This window comes from Atractosteus spatula, chromosome 2, assembly GCF_055471065.1.
Source record: "Atractosteus spatula isolate fAtrSpa1 chromosome 2, fAtrSpa1.hap1, whole genome shotgun sequence".
Classification (NCBI taxonomy): domain Eukaryota; kingdom Metazoa; phylum Chordata; class Actinopteri; order Semionotiformes; family Lepisosteidae; genus Atractosteus; species Atractosteus spatula.
This window is the reverse complement of record NC_142707.1, coordinates 24,560,822-24,578,471: the sequence shown is the minus strand read 5'-3', so window position 1 is coordinate 24,578,471 and position 17,650 is coordinate 24,560,822. Positions and strand designations below refer to the sequence as shown.

At 39.5% G+C, this 17,650-nt stretch overlaps 1 protein-coding gene across 2 annotated transcripts in view; it reads left to right on the top strand.

Moving 5' to 3' along the window:
* The first annotated feature begins 9,962 nt into the window (after nt 1–9,962).
* LOC148839492 (solute carrier family 22 member 3-like) overlaps nt 9,963–17,650 on the top strand; it is a 39,458-nt gene continuing 31,770 nt past the window's right edge. Inside the window, exon 1 of one of the 2 annotated variants that reach the window (XM_088909560.1) lies at nt 9,963–10,495. In XM_088909560.1, coding sequence (XP_088765686.1) covers nt 10,091–10,495 — 405 coding nt within the window. In that variant the 5' untranslated portion in view covers nt 9,963–10,090. The remainder of the gene's footprint in view (nt 10,496–17,650) is intronic. The other variant, XM_088909563.1, reaches the window with a different exon arrangement.

The following is a 17,650-nucleotide window of genomic DNA, read 5'->3' as shown; positions in this document are numbered from 1 at the left end:
TACTTCAGTCTAACCTACAAATGGCTTGCTTTTTAGAAATGAATATGATCTACTACTCCTGCCAATAGTCAGTGTGAGCTATGTGTGAGCTGAACAATGTTAGTGATTTTCTCAAATTTGTCGTTTCTGGTATGTTTTTTTTTATAGCTGATCAGTATTACATTTTTACTGTACATAGATATTAAGCAAAGATTTTCATCACAGCAAGAACGTGAGGCTGAATTTACACATTAATGTCTTTCAGTTTAAGAGCCATTAATATCCACTCCTGTCTTAAATACTCATGGTAAACACATCTAGTCATAGTTAGTGTCATGAAGCGGAAATCAGAACCCTATGCAGACGGTATAATCCGGAAGTAAGTGAAACAGACACGGGGAGGAGATGACGAGGAACTGGGCAGGTTGACGAACAGGGGAGTGTGATGACGGTGCACTGGTGCTCAGGGGGGGGCTGGCCAAGGCAAACAAGTCCAAAGGAGTCCGAAGGGATAATCCAGAGCGAATTGCAAGAGTCCAGAACTGGGTGATCCATCCAGGACAGACGAGACAAGGTTTAAAAACCAGAGTGGGATCCAGTGAAGGGACAGGCAATAAAATTGGTTAACGGGGCCAGGCGCTCCAAGCCCCGGACCCAGATGGTCAGGACGCCGTGGTGAAGCTGATGCCGTCAGGTCTCTCCTTTTATATTATGTGAATTTAATCCATCACCATGACAGATACAGTGTCCTCTAAAAGTACTGAAACAAGAGTTTAAATTAGCCTATTATAGCTGTATGCTCAGGAAATTTGGATTTCAAATCACAAGATGAATATGAGACAAAAACAGAGAATATCCCCCTTTAACTATGGGTATTTTTATGCATAAATGTTTTACCATTATACAACAACAGTACAGTTCAACCCTCTACATTTTAGATGAGCATATGTATTGGGACAAACAGGTTTACAGGTATTTCTCTAATCTCAAAGATAAACAAAGGAGACATGATTGGCATTAAAAGATTTCAGTCATTTGAACCTTGTACAGTACATCCTGAACTTTTAGCAAATGTCTGTTATGCACTGGAATGTGCAAAACATGTGTTCTTTGTTTCTGTCTGAACAGTAATTGTATCTTTTTTTAGACATACTGTGTGCTTTTAAGATTCATTAGTTACACATAGCACATAGAACTACACATAGCAAGATATTTTAAATTCTTAAACTTTGGAAAGGTTGCAGAGTTCCCCTTGTGTGAGTGGATTTTCTTGTTTTATCACATGCGACATCAGGAGACTCCTCTGTTCTTTCCTCTTGTGACTACACCCCCATTCCCAGAAAAGCATAGCCTGAAAAGTAGCTTTGTTTACATAGTACTTCACATCTAGGAACAGTCCGACTCACTTGTGGGCCCCACTGGGTTCAGTATTAGTTGCTATTACAATCTCAGCTCTTTTGGCTTAACCTACCATTTTTAGTCTGTTTCAGAATATAGAATTTATGTTTAACAATTACAAAACCAAAACAACTAAAAAAACATATTTTTCATTTTGTTGCCCCTTTTTAATGAATTTATTTTTTTCCAAAATGCTCACTTTTATCACAGTCGTATATTCCACCTTAATTTCTGGAAACTTTTGGGTCAGTCACTTGTTACCATGAAGTGGTCTGAATGCAACCTAATTTTGAATTTAACTGCTTTTCAAAACATATCTATATTTCCACCATGTGAAGTAAAATCCAGTGAGGTGGATGCCAAAAACATTAAAATGAGTAAAAAAGAACCATACTGCTATGCAAATATCCTAGATGTTTTGTATTGTTTTACTCATTTCCATCCATCCATTTTCTAAACATTTATTCCAATACATGGTCACAGGGGAGTTGGAGCACAGCAAGCAAATGGGTGCAAGTTGGGATACATTGTGGATAAGATGCCAGCCCATTGCATGGAATACACACACACCAAGGCCAATTTTCTCAGAAGCCAATTAACCTACCTGTATGTCTTTGGGCTGTGGGAGGAAACCGGAGCACTTGGCAAAAACTCAAAAAACACTGGTAGAACATGTCATCTACACTTAGATGACAACCCAGATCTAGGATTGAACTTAGGGCCCTAGTTCTGTGAGGGGGCAAAACTAACCACTGCACCGCTGTGTTACCGCTGTAACTGTCATAATGTACGTAAACAATGTTTTGGCAATCTTTCTGTTAAACTTTTAGCCCTATTGTTTTATACTAAAGTTACTGTTTACTCTACTCGAGAGAGTCGAGAGGAGAGTCTTGCCTTTGGCTCAAAATCAACAGTAATATCAGCACAGAAAATGACATTTCTCTGTGTGCAGTCTACATTCTGCCTACAGAATCAGTTTATTACAGTGAGAGAATTCTCCACAGTTTCCAAAAGGAGATCTGTCATTACTTTTTTCAGTGAAATATGCTGCTCTGGGGTGAACTCAAAGCACAAACAGGTATACTTGCATACTTTACCATCACAGGGAAACACTCATATATGTGAACAATCACCTCTGTACCACACATTGGTCACTTCAGAAAGGGGCAGCTACAACAGTGAAGTCACCAAGACCGGGCATGAGCTGCTATAGTGCTGTCAAGTGTTAGGCCTGTCAATGGCAGGACCAGAGGGGACTCTTTGGGAAGGTTCACTTAAAGCTCAGCTCTAGCAGTAGTGTGGTGGACTATGTTATCACTGACCTGGATACTTCCTCTATTAGTGATTTGACTGTCAGACCACAGACTCTCTTTGACCAGTTAAATCACACTTTACATCAAGGGAACACACCAGAACAAAGACACACTGACAAAGCCCAGTCATAGAAATGGATTATAAATAGCCTGGGAGAATACCAATTACATTCAAACTATCTGAAAATTCAGATATTATTGAATACATTCCTAAACACAAGCCAGCAAAACAGGCATACATTTGGCTATAAAAGATTTAAATCACATATTCAATAAACAAGGCATTAAATCAAAATTAAAAAGAATAACTTCAAAACACACTCAAAAAACAAAAGCAAAAGAAGAATAGTTTGCAGAAACAGCTGAGTATCACTGTGAGAACTATCAAATCAAAAACACAGAAAACCACACAGCAGAGATCTGCACCTCAAATACTACTGTACAAGATCTTAAAACACTACAAACACACCCAAAAGTCTCAGAAATCAAAGAGTCAGTAAATCAAAACTGTTTTGTAGAAAAATTAAATAATTTAAATAGGTAAAAACTTGCCCTAAACAACAGTGAAGTGTGGGTTCCAATCATAAACCAAGATTACACTAAATGTGACAAATACCCCATAGAAGCCTGTATACAGGGTTCTCTTAAAACATTCCCCATGTGCAGAGAAAAACGCCTAACAACGCATGCAGGGCTGAATTAGGCAATACCCTTTGCTAATCAATATACTGTACAGAAGAGAGCAATAAAGTATTGGCTACACCTAAAAAACAGTGACTAGAGTTCCTCCCATCGCAAGGCCATGCTGAGCCTAGAACTGAGCCTAGAGAAGAGCCCACTCAGCCAGCTGATGCTTAAGTTCACTAACATCAACCAGCCTCAGTACAGAAAAACATAAACAATACAAATCAAAGTCAGTCAAATAATACAAGCCAAACAACACCTACTGGGACATACACACAAACTTGAAGTCTACAGGACACAGTACACCAAACACAATCCACACTAACTATCAGACCAGGGTAAGAGACAATAAAGAGAAACAGACTCTGATAAAGTACAGGTTCAGTGGCCATAGCCTGACCATGGAAACTATGTGACATACAGTGGGCATGCCTTGCTTCCCAGTTAAGACAGACTGTGCTCTCATGGCCATGATAGTGAAATACTATGGGATTAGACAAGCATTCAGAATAGCTTTCAATCCCACTGGGTGAAGGGAGAGACATCCCAATAGAACTGTCAGCACAGTATGTGATCTTCTGTTACAGCTTAAGGATCTGACAGTGAGTCTCACAATAAAGTTTAATGTTTTACAGTGCCCTCCAGAATTATTGGCACCCTTGGTAAAGATGAGCAAATAAGGCTATGAAAAAATGTCATTGATGCTTATCAGCTTGGTCTTAGACTGAAAATATGAGAGAAATCTAACCTTTCAGTGAGGTAAAATTATTAAAAGAAAAAAAAATCCTTATAAAAAATATAAACATTTTTCTCAAAAACACAGGTGTCACAATTATTGCCACCCCTAAAAATTCCTATGAACAAAATCTAATTTACATATATTCCTATTCATATTTTACCTTTTTTAAGCACACCTGAGTCTTTAGGAACTCTTAAGTGGTCATCGATGACGTCTTGTTTCACTGGGGTATAAATATGAGGTGACATGCAGGCCAAACACCCTAAGTCATCCATCAACACGGGGAAGATCAGAGAATACAAAAATGAAATGAGACAAAAGGCTGTTTACCTTCATAAATTAGGCTATGGCTATAAAAATGGCTTCACACCACCTGCAAATACCCATCTCCACTATTAGGGCAATAATTAAGAAGTTTCAAACAACTGGAGCTGTTGTGAACCTGCCTGGAAGAAGATGTAAGTGTATTTTGCCCCCATGCACAGTGAGGAAGATGGTTTGAGAGGCAAAACTTTCTCTTCTTAATTGTATCTGCTTTGGCAACATAGCTGTTTAACAGTCATGCAAATAAAACTCTTTGAATTTGAATGGTGTGAAGGAAGACAGACAGGTTAGAGAAGACTAGTTTTCCCTAGAAGGCTTTTGACATAAGGGCAATCGGCAGACCATGGTAAGGGGATAAGCTGCTGGGGTCCGGTTTACAGTATGTTGCAATTTGAGCAAATGTGCGTGGTGTAGTCCTTTGAGGTCTGTAGCATTGTAGTGTGTTTTCTGCTTGCAGTTCTGTCCTGGGTGAATGAAAAGGTTGAGACTTAATTGTGGTTACTGGAAAAGAATGAGCGATGAGTGATTTACGGTAGGGACTGAGCTAGATGCTCTACCTGATGGAGTGATGCACCAGCAGGTGTGGATTCAGAGAGCAGGAAAGGGATTTAAAGGAGCCTAACTGTGTACCCTGAGAGTCATGTACAGTAAGTTAGTTGCGTGTCCATACCTAACTCTCCGACAGCTCAGGGTTAGGGTTAGGGTTAGGGTTTGGGAATCAGACTGACTAGACGTAAAAGAGAAGCATTTGCAGCTTCTGGGAGGTAAGTTGTTTTAAAAAACAAACACAAAAATAGTGTCTAAATTGTTTGGAAGCTATGAAATGTGTGTGATGTGAGTAAAAGGCAAGTGTAGTGAGTTAAGAGATTAAAAATATCATGTACAGGTGGTATAACAATAAGCTCAAAATTGTTAATAGGCTTGATGGACCAAATTGCCTCAACTTCTCTGTAACAGTGCATAAAATGGTATGAATGGCATTAAGTTAACTCATAACTTCACTTGTTAACATTGTAGCTTTTGTAAAATAATTATTATTTTACATTTAAAAATTAAATATATTATTAATTCATTATTAATGCAATTTTAACTTCCATATTCAGTTTTATACCAAATCATTAAATTATTGTGACGTCTCCTAGGTTGTTTAGTGCCGGTGGTGTGAAAAGAGAGGCTAGAGCAGGTTCACATAGGTTTATCATCATTGTACTTACAGAGGGAGCTTGTCACAGAGTGAAAAAAAACAGTTGGAACGGCACACAAGGAGAAAGAGTGTAAAGACTTCCCCCTGCTTTTATGGGGTGGAAGAGAAAAGAGTGAGCCTCGTAAAAGGGAAAAGGGAATGGCCATAGGACAGTCCAATGTCAAGGGGTGCAGAATGCTATTGTATGCAAAAAACTAAATGCCTACTAGTTACAGTAGGTTAATTTATTGTTGTAGTTCAAGTAGGTAGGTGTGTCAGCATGCGTAGGCTGTAAAGGAAAGAAAAGAAAGGAAACACAACGTTTCAGCTGTGGAGCTTTCTTTAGGTGTGAGGTGTAATTTATTGTTATTATTAGTTAAGTACATCTGCATGATCTGTTAAAATTTAATTGTATCAACTTCCACTACAAAATGGATCAAATCAAATCAAATAAAAATCACCTCCACACACAGATTTGAAGGTAATGAGGTCACAAAAATCATTAATTTATTCATCTATTGTAAGAAAACTACTTTCTTCTTTCTTCACAGGTACAAGCACAGCCTGGATGGGATGCCAGTCAGTAGTTCGATAGCAGCCATACAGAGTGAAGTATAAACATTGATCTCACCCATAATTCCAACCACTCAGGATCCCCAGTATTCCACAAAAGGGACATAACTGTCAAGCATACCTTTTCTGTTTTTGGTTTGCTAATTGGACAACAGATGTTGTCTGTGATTGGCTACAGCCAAAACATGCTGTTTATTAAGATGTGGAAATCTCTGGAGACTTGGAGGGTTGGGAACATTAGTGTTGTGTGAATTTACTGGCACAATAACTTCTTTCTTCTTCACTTTCACTTTTTTATTTTCATACACTGCAGCTGAACCTTTCCAAAACATAAACATATTTTATTCATTGCTTTAAGTACCTATCTGCACATATGCCACACCAAGCTTATTCACTTTCCCTACCTTATGAAACATATTCCTAGTCTAAATTCTAAATATGATCTCCAGAAGACTTTGAATCACGTCCTTTTCACAATAAGTACGTTGTACTCCATGTCAGTAATAATGCAGCTTTTGTTTTTTGACCTAAGACCATGTTTTGTGGCTTGAGGATCTCTGCAGGTACTTAGAGTTTATTCATTCAGCATGAAATAAGTATCATTGTCCAAAATACTGGGAAATGTTTAGGCCTGAAGCTATGAAAGTTCAAAACTATTCATATACTGTTTTGCATATAAATAAAGCATTATGTGGATGAAAAAATCTACTTGACAGCAGTGAAATAACTTCCAACCATCCATTTTCTAACCATTTTATCCAGAACATGGTTTCATGGGAGCTGGGGCCTATCCTGATAAGCAATGGGTCCAAGGCGGAATATACTCTGGACTGGAAGCTAGTCCATCGCAGGGTGTACACAGCTAAAAACATGCACACACTCAGACCAAGATCAATTTTTTCCAGAAACCAATTAATCAAAAGTAGGTTTTTGTACTGTGGGAGGAAACAGTAGCACCCCGGGAAAACCTACAGTATGTGAACATTGAAAGAACATGCAAACTTGGATGTAGATAGCACCCCAAGAAATGAAACCAGGGCCCCAGCTGGTTATACCCAATGGTACCAACCATTGCACTACTGTAATGTCCCAGTGATTGAACTTGTCTCTACAAAATGTATTATATGTGATTGTTATCATATCTTCTGTTGCACCTCTACACACTTGCTTCCCAGCAATAATGTGTTGATTGTCTGTGTGTGAAGATTGCCAAATATGTAGTAGAGTAGAGCAAGCTTTAAAAAGTGACTGTGAGGAAAAGCAGGGCATTTTCTTTATACATACATACCTATGAAGACCTGAGTGAGAGGTCTTCATAGCATATGCCAATAAATATTATTGAAGAAATTCAAGTAGGTACTGTAGGTGTGTGAACTGCGCAGCCCAGCTGCGTTGAGGTTGTGGAGCCTCAGCCGAAATGTTGTGTCTCCTTTCTTTTCCTTTCAGCATGGAATAAACCTTTACTCATTCCTTTGCAGCCTTCAGATCCTGACGCAGTTCCCTACTTAACTTCATTAATTCATTTCTGCTGCGACCCACTATGCCTTCCACTAAATTTTTTTCTAGATCTCTTTGTCATTCCTTCTCCTCCTCCCTGGACTACTTGCCCCCTTCTCTCTCTAAATCAGCATTCAATCTTTTCACAGTGATCTGTTCCAAGACCAGGCTTTCTAACCACCTCCTCTCCTCATTGAATATTATTGATTTTTTCCCTGAATTGAGTTGTTAAGCAACATTTTGGGAGTAGGTGTCATATATGTGTTTGCCTTCTGAGTTCCCTCTGAACATGTCTTTTCTAACACCGCTCCCTTCAACCCCATTTGCAGCAATACTAGCACAAGACTCCCTGGTTTATTCCTCCCAGGTGATGGCTTTTGTTAGCCTTAATTTTCTGCCCAACGTCTGTAATTTCCTCAGACAGAATAGGTAATGCCAAAAGCTAAAATATTTATTATTATGCTGTCCCTTTACATTCATCTTCTTATTGTGTTAATTACAAATTGACCAAACTACTAAAATTACAATTTGTCCAATAGTACTTTGTGATTTCATTAACATTGGACAATATTTGTTCCAGCAGGAATTATCTTATCAGCTGAGTAAATATTGCAGTTTCATAGCTTTTCAGTCTATATGCTGTGTATTTTACACAAGGGGATTCATATCCGAATCCTGGAGAGCCAGTGTGTTTGGTGATGTTCAAGCCACCTGAGTTCTTAATGATCTAAATCACCTAATTTCAGGCCAAAAAGTATGGTTCCACTTTATGACTTTTTGATTTTTGGAGGGGGAACAGGGCTTTCCAACCTTTTCATTTTCCAGGAAGTAGAAGCCTGTACAAGATGAATGCTTTATACTTCTTCTTTTTGTCTGTTTTAAAAAAAATTGTGAAAGATGTCCTTACACAATTCGATTTCTACAATAATAGAGTAAATATTGATGTATTGTAATATGTTTGATGTCCACTGTCCATCCTTTGAGATTTCAGTTCTGCAAAAAGGATTAGATAAAAGAACTGTCTAGTACGAAACTTTAAAAAGATGTCAAGATACTGTAGCAATGAAAGATAAATTTTCAGCATGGTTAGCAAGACATTGACAAACTATTAATTGATTTAAACTGAAAACAGTCCTTCTTTGGAAATGCTTAACAGTCTTACACTCTGTGAAACTCTAATCCTATTTCCCTTTGTTGGTCTGATAATGCAGGGCTGTGAAATGCAGCATGCCCTGGGAGGAACATAAGAACTTAAAAACTACAAATGAATGGAGGCTTTTCGGCTAATTTAGCTCATTTGGCTGCTCCTGTATATCCTACAGCCATTTCTTGAAACAAGCCAGAGTATCTGCTTGGGCAACATGGATGGGTAATATGTTTCAAGCTCCTACAATTCTTTGTGTAAAAATTGTCTCCAGTTTTCAGTTTTAAATGTACTGTAATTCCCTGTGGTTTCCACTTGTGTTTTCTGAATCGTATTCGACTTAAGCCTGGAGAAGCCTGTTGGTTTCACTTTTTCAATTCCCTTGAGAATTTTGAATACTTGAATTAGATTTCTTTCAATTTGCTATGAAAGACTAAAACAGTGAAGTTCTTTTAGCCTGTCAGTGACATTTGAACTCTAGAATGTATCCGGCTGTCCTCCTTTGAACTAAATCCGCAGCGTATATGTATTTACTGTATATACAGTAATAATAGTAATAAATATATACAGTATATAGTAATAGTATATATTTTTACAGTGGTCAAAGTGTGCATAATATTCTAAATAAAGTGCTACTAGTGCACAGTGTCTAGAAATTTACAATGTTTAACTCAAACGATTCCTAATCATTTGTTCATTTGGTCACGTATTTTCAAATCATTTATCCTTTTTTTCCTTTGTCTTCCCAACAGAAAATGACATGTCCTAACTTTGGATTGACTAATCAAAATGACATATAATGTCTAGAAAACCACAATCAAACATTTGTGATACTTTGGCTTTTAAGAAAGAAAGGAAAACTGGCTCTTGGAGAAATATCCTTTACTGCAATAATAAAGAAGACTCAACTATACCTTCAAAAGAAAACAAGAAGGAAAACATTATATTAGAAGGGTTAAAAGCAATACTTCAGCTTTGGTGTCAGTTTATTTGCTCAGCTTTTAACTGTGACAACCTTCTTTTTGTAGAAATAGTTTTTCTGTCACTGTGCCAAAATGTAGGTTGGGAACTTTGCACTAATGTGACGCTAGCCTTGCCTGTTGTGCTCTTATAGTACTCTGTGAGCTTTCACTGCATGAGAATGTGAAACTCCTCTGTGATTCACAGTCTGGCTGAAAGGACATAAACAACTTGGAAAGCTTTCACTGTCTTTTTTCACTATTAGAAAAGGCTTTTACTGCTGCTGTCTGGACACAATGCCAACCTTTGATGAGCTGTTAGTGGACATAGGAGAGCTTGGGCCATATCAGAAAAGGGTTTTCCTTCTAGGATGCATTCCGGGGATTCTGTTTGCTTTTAGTTTTGTTGGGATTGTTTTCCTAGGGAACACTCCGGAGCACTGGTGTCGAAGCCCCGAAGTGGAGGGGCTCAAGGAAAAGTGTGGTTGGTCCAAGGAGGAACTGAAGAACTACACAATCCCACGAAGTGACAAGGGGTCCTTCAGCCAGTGTGAGAGGTTCGATGTGGACTGGAACAGCACTGATCTCACCTGCAGCAGCCCTGTAGAATTCATCATTGCTAACTTCTCACAGAAAATTCCCCTCACCACATGCAATGAAGGCTGGGAGTTTGACGGATCTCGCTCTACTATCGTCAGTGAGGTACAGACTCCAAAAATTATACTCTTCTTTGTGTTTTATAAAAATTACATTGCATTACATTGCACTTTTATTTAGCTATTTTATGTTGATACCATTCTATGTAATAATTCATGTGCTGCATGTCTAGGTAGGAGATACAGATAAATGCAGCAGTGTAAAAGAGTAAAGATTTGTGCCATTTTTTACTTTTTCATTTTGTTTGATACACATGGGGATATCCAAAGTTCCCTCTGTTTACTTTCTTGTACAACAGAAATAAAAAGGACTGCTATGATTTTCATGCAAGCTCATATTTAACAATTAGTTTCAGGAATACTTGCTCTTGTTTTTGTACTAGTTAAAGTGATGACTAAATCACTCAATACTGTACAGCATTGGGCACCAGAGAACATAACTTTGCAAAGATAAAGACACTTTTCAAAGAAGCAATGCCAATATAGTACCATAAGCCAGAAGCAATATCACCCTGCAACTCACAACTGGCACCCCACTGAAGCTAAGCAGGGGTGAGCCTAGCCAGTACCTGGATGGGAGACCTCCTGGGAAAAACTAAGGTTGCTGCTGGAAGAGGTGTTAGTGGAGCCAGCAGGGGGTGCTCACCCTGCGGTCCATGTGGGTCCTAATGCCCCAGTATAGTGAAGGGGACACTATACTGTAAACAGGTGCCATCATTCGGATGAGATGTAAAACCGAGGTCCTGACTCTCTGTCGTCATTAAAAATCCCAGGGTGTTTCTCGAAAAGAGTAGGGGTGTAACCCTGCCGTCCTGGCCAAATTTCCTATTGGCCCTTACCAATCATGGCCTCCTAATAATCCCCCTCTATGAATTGCTACATTACTCTGCTCTTCTCCCCACTGATAGCTGATGTGTGGTGAGCGTTCTGGCACACTATGGCTGCCGTTGCATCATCCAGGTGGATGCTGCACATTAGTGGTGGTGGTGGTGGAGGGGAGTCCCCATTACCTGTAAAGCGCTTTGAGTGGAGTGTCAAGAAAAGTGCTATATAAGTGTAAGCAATTATTAATTATTATTATAAGTTCAGTAATTAATAAACAATTTCTTAGTTCATGCCAGTGACAGACAGATCTTTTTTAAATAAATCTCTTTTGCAAACTAATTACATAGTTTTAATGTTAACAGAAGGCCATATCTATTAACAGTAGGAGCACAGTGGTATTGGGGTTAGCATTACTGCCTCCCAGTGCTGGGGCCTTGAGTTCAGTTCTGGACTTGAGTGCTATCTATGAGGAGTTGGTCTGTACTCACCAAGTGTGCATGAGTTTTCTCTTTGTGCTCTACCTTCCTCCCACAGTACAAAAAAATACTGGTAGGTAAATTGGCCTCTAGTAAAATTGAGCCTAGGTGTAATTGTGTGTCTGTGTCTGTTTCTGTCTGTCTGCCTTGCAATGGACTGCCATCATATCCAGGTTGTGCCCTGCCTTGTGCCTGTTGTTTGGCTCTGGTTCCCCCACAACCCTTTTGGAAAATCAGTTAAAAAATGGACTAATAATAATAATATTTTCAGAACAGTACTTCAGTAGTAAAAAGGGTTTTGGTTAAAATTCCCAAAAATATAGGTTTGATTTTCTGTTTTCCTGGTAGTAAAAATTCTTCCATTATTGCATCCCAGTAATACTAGATTTATGTCTGAGTCGCTGACAAGTGAAATTTTAGGAGTTTAGGAAAACTTCATATTAGTAGAACTCTGGATAACTGAGGGTCTATATATTCACTTCCACCAAAGCTTATCACACTAATATTCAATGTTTATTCAATGTTAATATTTAATTTGGATTGTACTGTATGCATTCAGAGAGCCTGAAGAAAAAACATACTTTTTATTTTTTCAAAGAACAGATGAATACTTATTCTGATGCTATATTTAATTGAATAAATTATTAAATACTACACAAGTGGAATGGTGGTGCAGTGGTTACACAGCATTAGGGCCCTGGGTTCAATTCCATAGCTGTGGTGCTGTCTACATGGAGTTTGTATTTTCTCCCAGTGCTTGCCTGGCTGTCCTCCAGGTGTTCTGGATTCCTCTCACGGTCCAAAGCCATACTGGTAGGTTAATTTTCTTGACCCTGATATGTGCATCTGTGTTTGTGTGTCTGTGTCTGAGAGTGCACTGTGATGGCTCTGGCTCCCCTGTGACTATGAAGTGGATGAAGTGGTAAGAAAATGAATAGACGGATGGGCAAACTTCAGTTCTAAACTCCTGCCATATGCTGTTATCTTTTTAAAAAGGTTCTAGATCTTAATATCTGAGAAGTAACAATTACAGGCCACTTTAATATGCACCCAAATAGAAAAAAAGGATAGCTGTGTTATTCTTTTTACACAGAGCATCTCGATCGCATTTGTTTCATTTTTAGAACGTTTCATTAGCAATTTGTTTGTTACTTTTACCCTGCTGTGTTGTATCTCAATATTAACAAATGAATAGATCTGAAAGTTTACATTTTAGTCAGGTGAGGTTTGTAATGTGGATCATTTATCAAATGCACCCTGCAACTCACAACTGGCAACCCACTGAAGCTAAGCAGGTGTGAGCCTGGTCAGTACCTGGATGGGAGACCTCCTGGGAAAAACTAAGGTTGCTGCTGGAAGAGGTGTTAGTGGGGCCAGTAGGGGGGCGCTCACCCTACGGTCCACATGGGTCCTAATGCCCCAGTATAGTGACGGGGACACTATACTGTAAAACAGGTGCCATCCTTCGGATGAGACGTAAAACCGAGGTCCTGAGTCTCTGTGGTCATTAAAAATCCCAGGGTGTTTCTCGAAAAGAGTAGGGGTGTAACCCCGCTGTCCTGGCCAAATTTCCCATTGGCCCTTACCAAACATGGCCTCCTAATAATCCCCCTCTATGAATTGGCTACATTACTCTGCTCTCCTCCCCACTGATAGCTGATGTGTGGTGAGCGTTCTGGCGCACTATGGCTGCCGTCGCATCATCCAGGTGGATGCTGCACATTGGTGGTGGTGGAGGGGAGTCCCCATTACCTGTAAGGCGCTTTGAGTGGAGTGTCCAGAAAAGCGCTATATAAGTGTAAGCAATTATTATTAATTATTAAATGTAAGAAGCGTCAGTGATGCATTTAGCTCTAGGCTGCCTGAAACTCAAGAGGGGATCAGAAGCACGTGAACAGAAAAGAAGAGGGAAAACACTCTTCTCTCAAAACATAATCAGTGCACAGATGAAAGTGTACAAACATTTACTGATGACGTTGACATTAATACAGTATTTGGAAGGAAAATAAAGTTATTCCTTATTGTCCATAATCTCAAAAGTCTTGAGAAAAACAAAGTACTTAACAGTATAGAGTATAGTGTAACAAATAGAGGTTAATTCAGCATTGACAAGTCGCGTGAAGTACAGTACAGTATGAAAAAAAGCACTTTGAAGTGGCTAGCCTCGGAGCCTTTCAGATGTAGGATTTTCAATTGAAAAATGTAGTTCTTTGTGCTTTTCACCACATACTTAACCATTACTTGTTTCTTTCATTTCGTACACTGATAGCTCTTTAGTGCAACTACTTTATAGAATATACAAAATGTATGAGGACTGAAGAAAACACAATATGCTGAGCTGTAATGATAAATAAAAAATGGCTAATAGAAAGAAAAATGCCAAAGTGATGAAAAGGATTTTCTAGTCTTTAACTAAATGTTTGTTTCACATTACAACTGTCACTTGGAAAAAACGAATTGCCAGATGTTTTTAAACAATACTTATACAATGTTATAAACAATACTTGGTTCATTAAGAACCAGCCATTCACATTCCGATTGAAAGGAGAATACCCTTTACTTGAAATTCAGGCCCTTGCAGTTTTCACATTTTCATATTTTGTTGATTTAAACCTTGCAGTAATTGTACTCTGAAGTAACAATTAACATTTGTTATATATACAACATGTTCCACCCATTCAAACACAAAATAAAAAAAATATTTCATATAAATATGTTAATGAATATGAAAGAAAAATCATGATTTCTTTCCAACAGTAACCCTTTGTTAGTAGATTATAGACCAGGAGAAGTTTATTCAGTTTTAAATTTTAAAACTCTTATTATTTTAGCATGGTAAAGAAATACAGTACATTTAGGAAAGTGGAAAACACAGAGCCACTGCCTTCTGTGTATCTGGCTGTTCCTTTAACTTTAAGTCAAGGCAAGAAGGAGACTGGTTCAGGACACTACCACTAGGTTGACAGTTACAGAGTTACAGAGTTCAGTGGCTGAGATGGGAGAAAATGTCCACGAAAATGCCAACAATATCCATAGCACTCCACAAAGGGGCTCGTATTTAACTGAAAAACAAAACATTTTAAATCTTAAATGAGATTTGAAACAAAAAAGCTTGTAGAGATATAATTATCTATAGTAGAAAGAGTTTGTGGTCAGATAAGACAAAATTGGAACATTTTGGTCTAAATACAAAGCGTTACATCTGACAAACCCAACGTAGTGCACCAATCAAAATCTGCAACCAAAATCTGCATCAGACCTAAAACTGGCACACAAATTTACCTTGTAGCACGACAATCACCCATAGCACAAAGCAAAAATCTATACTGGAGTGGCTTAGGATATTAAAGTGAGTGTTCTTTAGTGGCCCAGTTTAAGTCCTTATTTGAATCCTATTGAAAATCCCAGCACATTCAAAAACTTGAAAAAGTTGAAAACTGGTGTCTATAAAGAATCCCTGTGTAACCTGAGTGATCTTGAGCAAATCTCCCCCAAAAAGCAAAATTTTCACTGTGTCACGCATCTGAATTTATAGCCAAATATGATTCCGCCACATATTCTGTCCACAGGTCTGAATGACATTTACTGTAATTTCTGTAATTTACTTTATCTTTAGGGGTTTTAAGTTTGTGCATTTAAGTTTTAAGTAAAATATTAATTTTAAAAAATGTGTATGCGTATGTTACAGGCTGAGCATACTGAACTGGTTGGGGAGTTTGGAAGTGTTACAGTCAAAGTACAAGATTGCCTTTTATTTTGTAGACATAAAACAGCTTGGAAGTTCCAAGATAAAAATGGGTTCACAGTGTGAACTAAATTAACAAAAGAAAAATATGCCTCAGCTGCTAAGAAGCTTCACTGGTGATTTCTTAGCAGAAGATTTTGATAGCAATTATGAAATGCAGAAAATAAGGACCCTGTGCAGGGCTCAAGTTGGCTTATTAGTAGGAAGTCCTAATAGAAGGCTACCAAAAAGAAACACAAGTCCTAATATCCAAAATCATAAGGGCAGGTTATAGTCGAGACCAGGTAGAGACAATACAGCGAAGCAACCAATCCAAAAATGCTAAGGCAGAAACGTGGTCAGTAACTAGCGAGAGTCAGGAAGGAAGAAAGAGTAAAAGCTTTTGAAGAAGGGTATGTGCACTAGGGAGCTCCAGGGAGAGTCCGAAATAGTGAGTGATGGTAATGGAAAAGAGGAGGGTTAAAGTAGTGATGGGAGTGAAAGGTGATAGGAAGATAAGTTGTGGCGTGAGCGTCTGTTTAAGTGGGTGCGTGTGGGCATGTGAGAGCGTGTGGAATGCGTGACAGTTTTAGCTCATGATCTGATCACTCATTCAGCGAGTCCTTCACTTTTTAACCAGCTACTCCATAGTCAGTGGCTTGGACTGGCTGCTTTAGAAACTCTCATGCTCTCTAGAGCTCTCCCTCTGAGCTCCCTGGTGAGCTGTACTCACCCTCTCACAGGCTACCTGACACAACTACTGAGGAGATGCTATGCATTAAGTAAAGAGATACTCAGCTGTCAAGTATTTGGGAGCACAATGACCTGAGTTGGATCCTCTTCAGCAAATGCCTGTCTGCCTGTGACTGCCTGTCACAAATTTGTAATTTCACAAAATGGAATGTCATGATGTGGCTGTGCACAAGTTGCAGCTGCAGTGGTAATCAGGTTGAAATCCAAGCGCTAGGGATTTGGAGGCTTCTGATAATTCCTGAAGGTAGAGGAGCCCTCTGGAGACAGGAGTGAATGTAGTAATAAGCGGTAGTTGAAGCCACAACAGAGACTGGCAGAGATCTGGTAGTGATGGTAACATTCACAACAGAATCTAACTTCTGTCTAGCAATAGACCAGCATTACCATTTTAGTCACACCAGACATTGATAGTGGGCTAGTAGTGCCATAGCAGTCGCTGCAGAGATTGGCTGCTGACTCAAGGTGTAGGGTCCATACCTGGAGCTGGGTAAGCAGAATAAACTTTAATGGGGTGGTCAACTGGGAGCATGCCAGGAGCCATACTGATCAGGGTGGGTCCTCTCAGGGGGGTCTACTCCAGAGACCAGGCCAAGAGTGTATTGTCAGTGCGCTCCTCCTGCAGACTGCAGGAGGTACACCCTGGATTGGGCTGAGCAGTGTAGTAACCAGTTGCGTACTTGTAAGTGGACCAAAGTCACATTAATAACTATAGGTGTGTCTGTCGACTGGTAAAAGCTGTAACTGCCACTGGCTACCAGCTTGCAGCAGACCAGAGTAGCTGTGAAAGTTGCAGCAGAAATCAACCTGCCAACTGGTAGTTGACCAGTAAAGCTGTGGAAGCTGCAGTAGGCTAGTGTGGAAACTGGAGAGCCTACATCTGGAGCCAGACAAGCAGGAAGCTTGTCATCTAAGGGAAGCATGTCAGGAGCTGGGCAGATCAAGGCTTGTGCTCTTCAGGAGGATCTACTCCAGAGACCAGGCCAAGAAAGAGCTGTCAGGGCAGACCTCAGAAGGTGCACCCTGGACCAGTTGAACACTGCACTCCATTGAGGACTGGAACCAGTGCAGGGTTCCATTAGAGAAATGGTTGCATGCAGGTGACATGATACCAATTTGTAGCAAACCAGAATGGCTGTAGAAACCACTTGAGGCTGGTGTAGCAAAACTGAAGCGGGCTGATGCAATGATTGTTTGCCTAAGGATTAGGGTGGCAGTAGAAGTCATGGCAGAGATGAGCTGCTAACATAAGGTGGACTGGTAAAGCCATAGAAGTCACAGTGGAGCTGGTGAAGCTTTAGGAACTGCAACAAGCTGGTGATGCTGACAAGCTGACAGTTTATAGCAGAGCAGAATGGCTGTGGTTGTGGCAGCTGGCTGGTATGGTGACTGACTGCTGACTCAGACTGGAGAGGCTTTAGAAAAA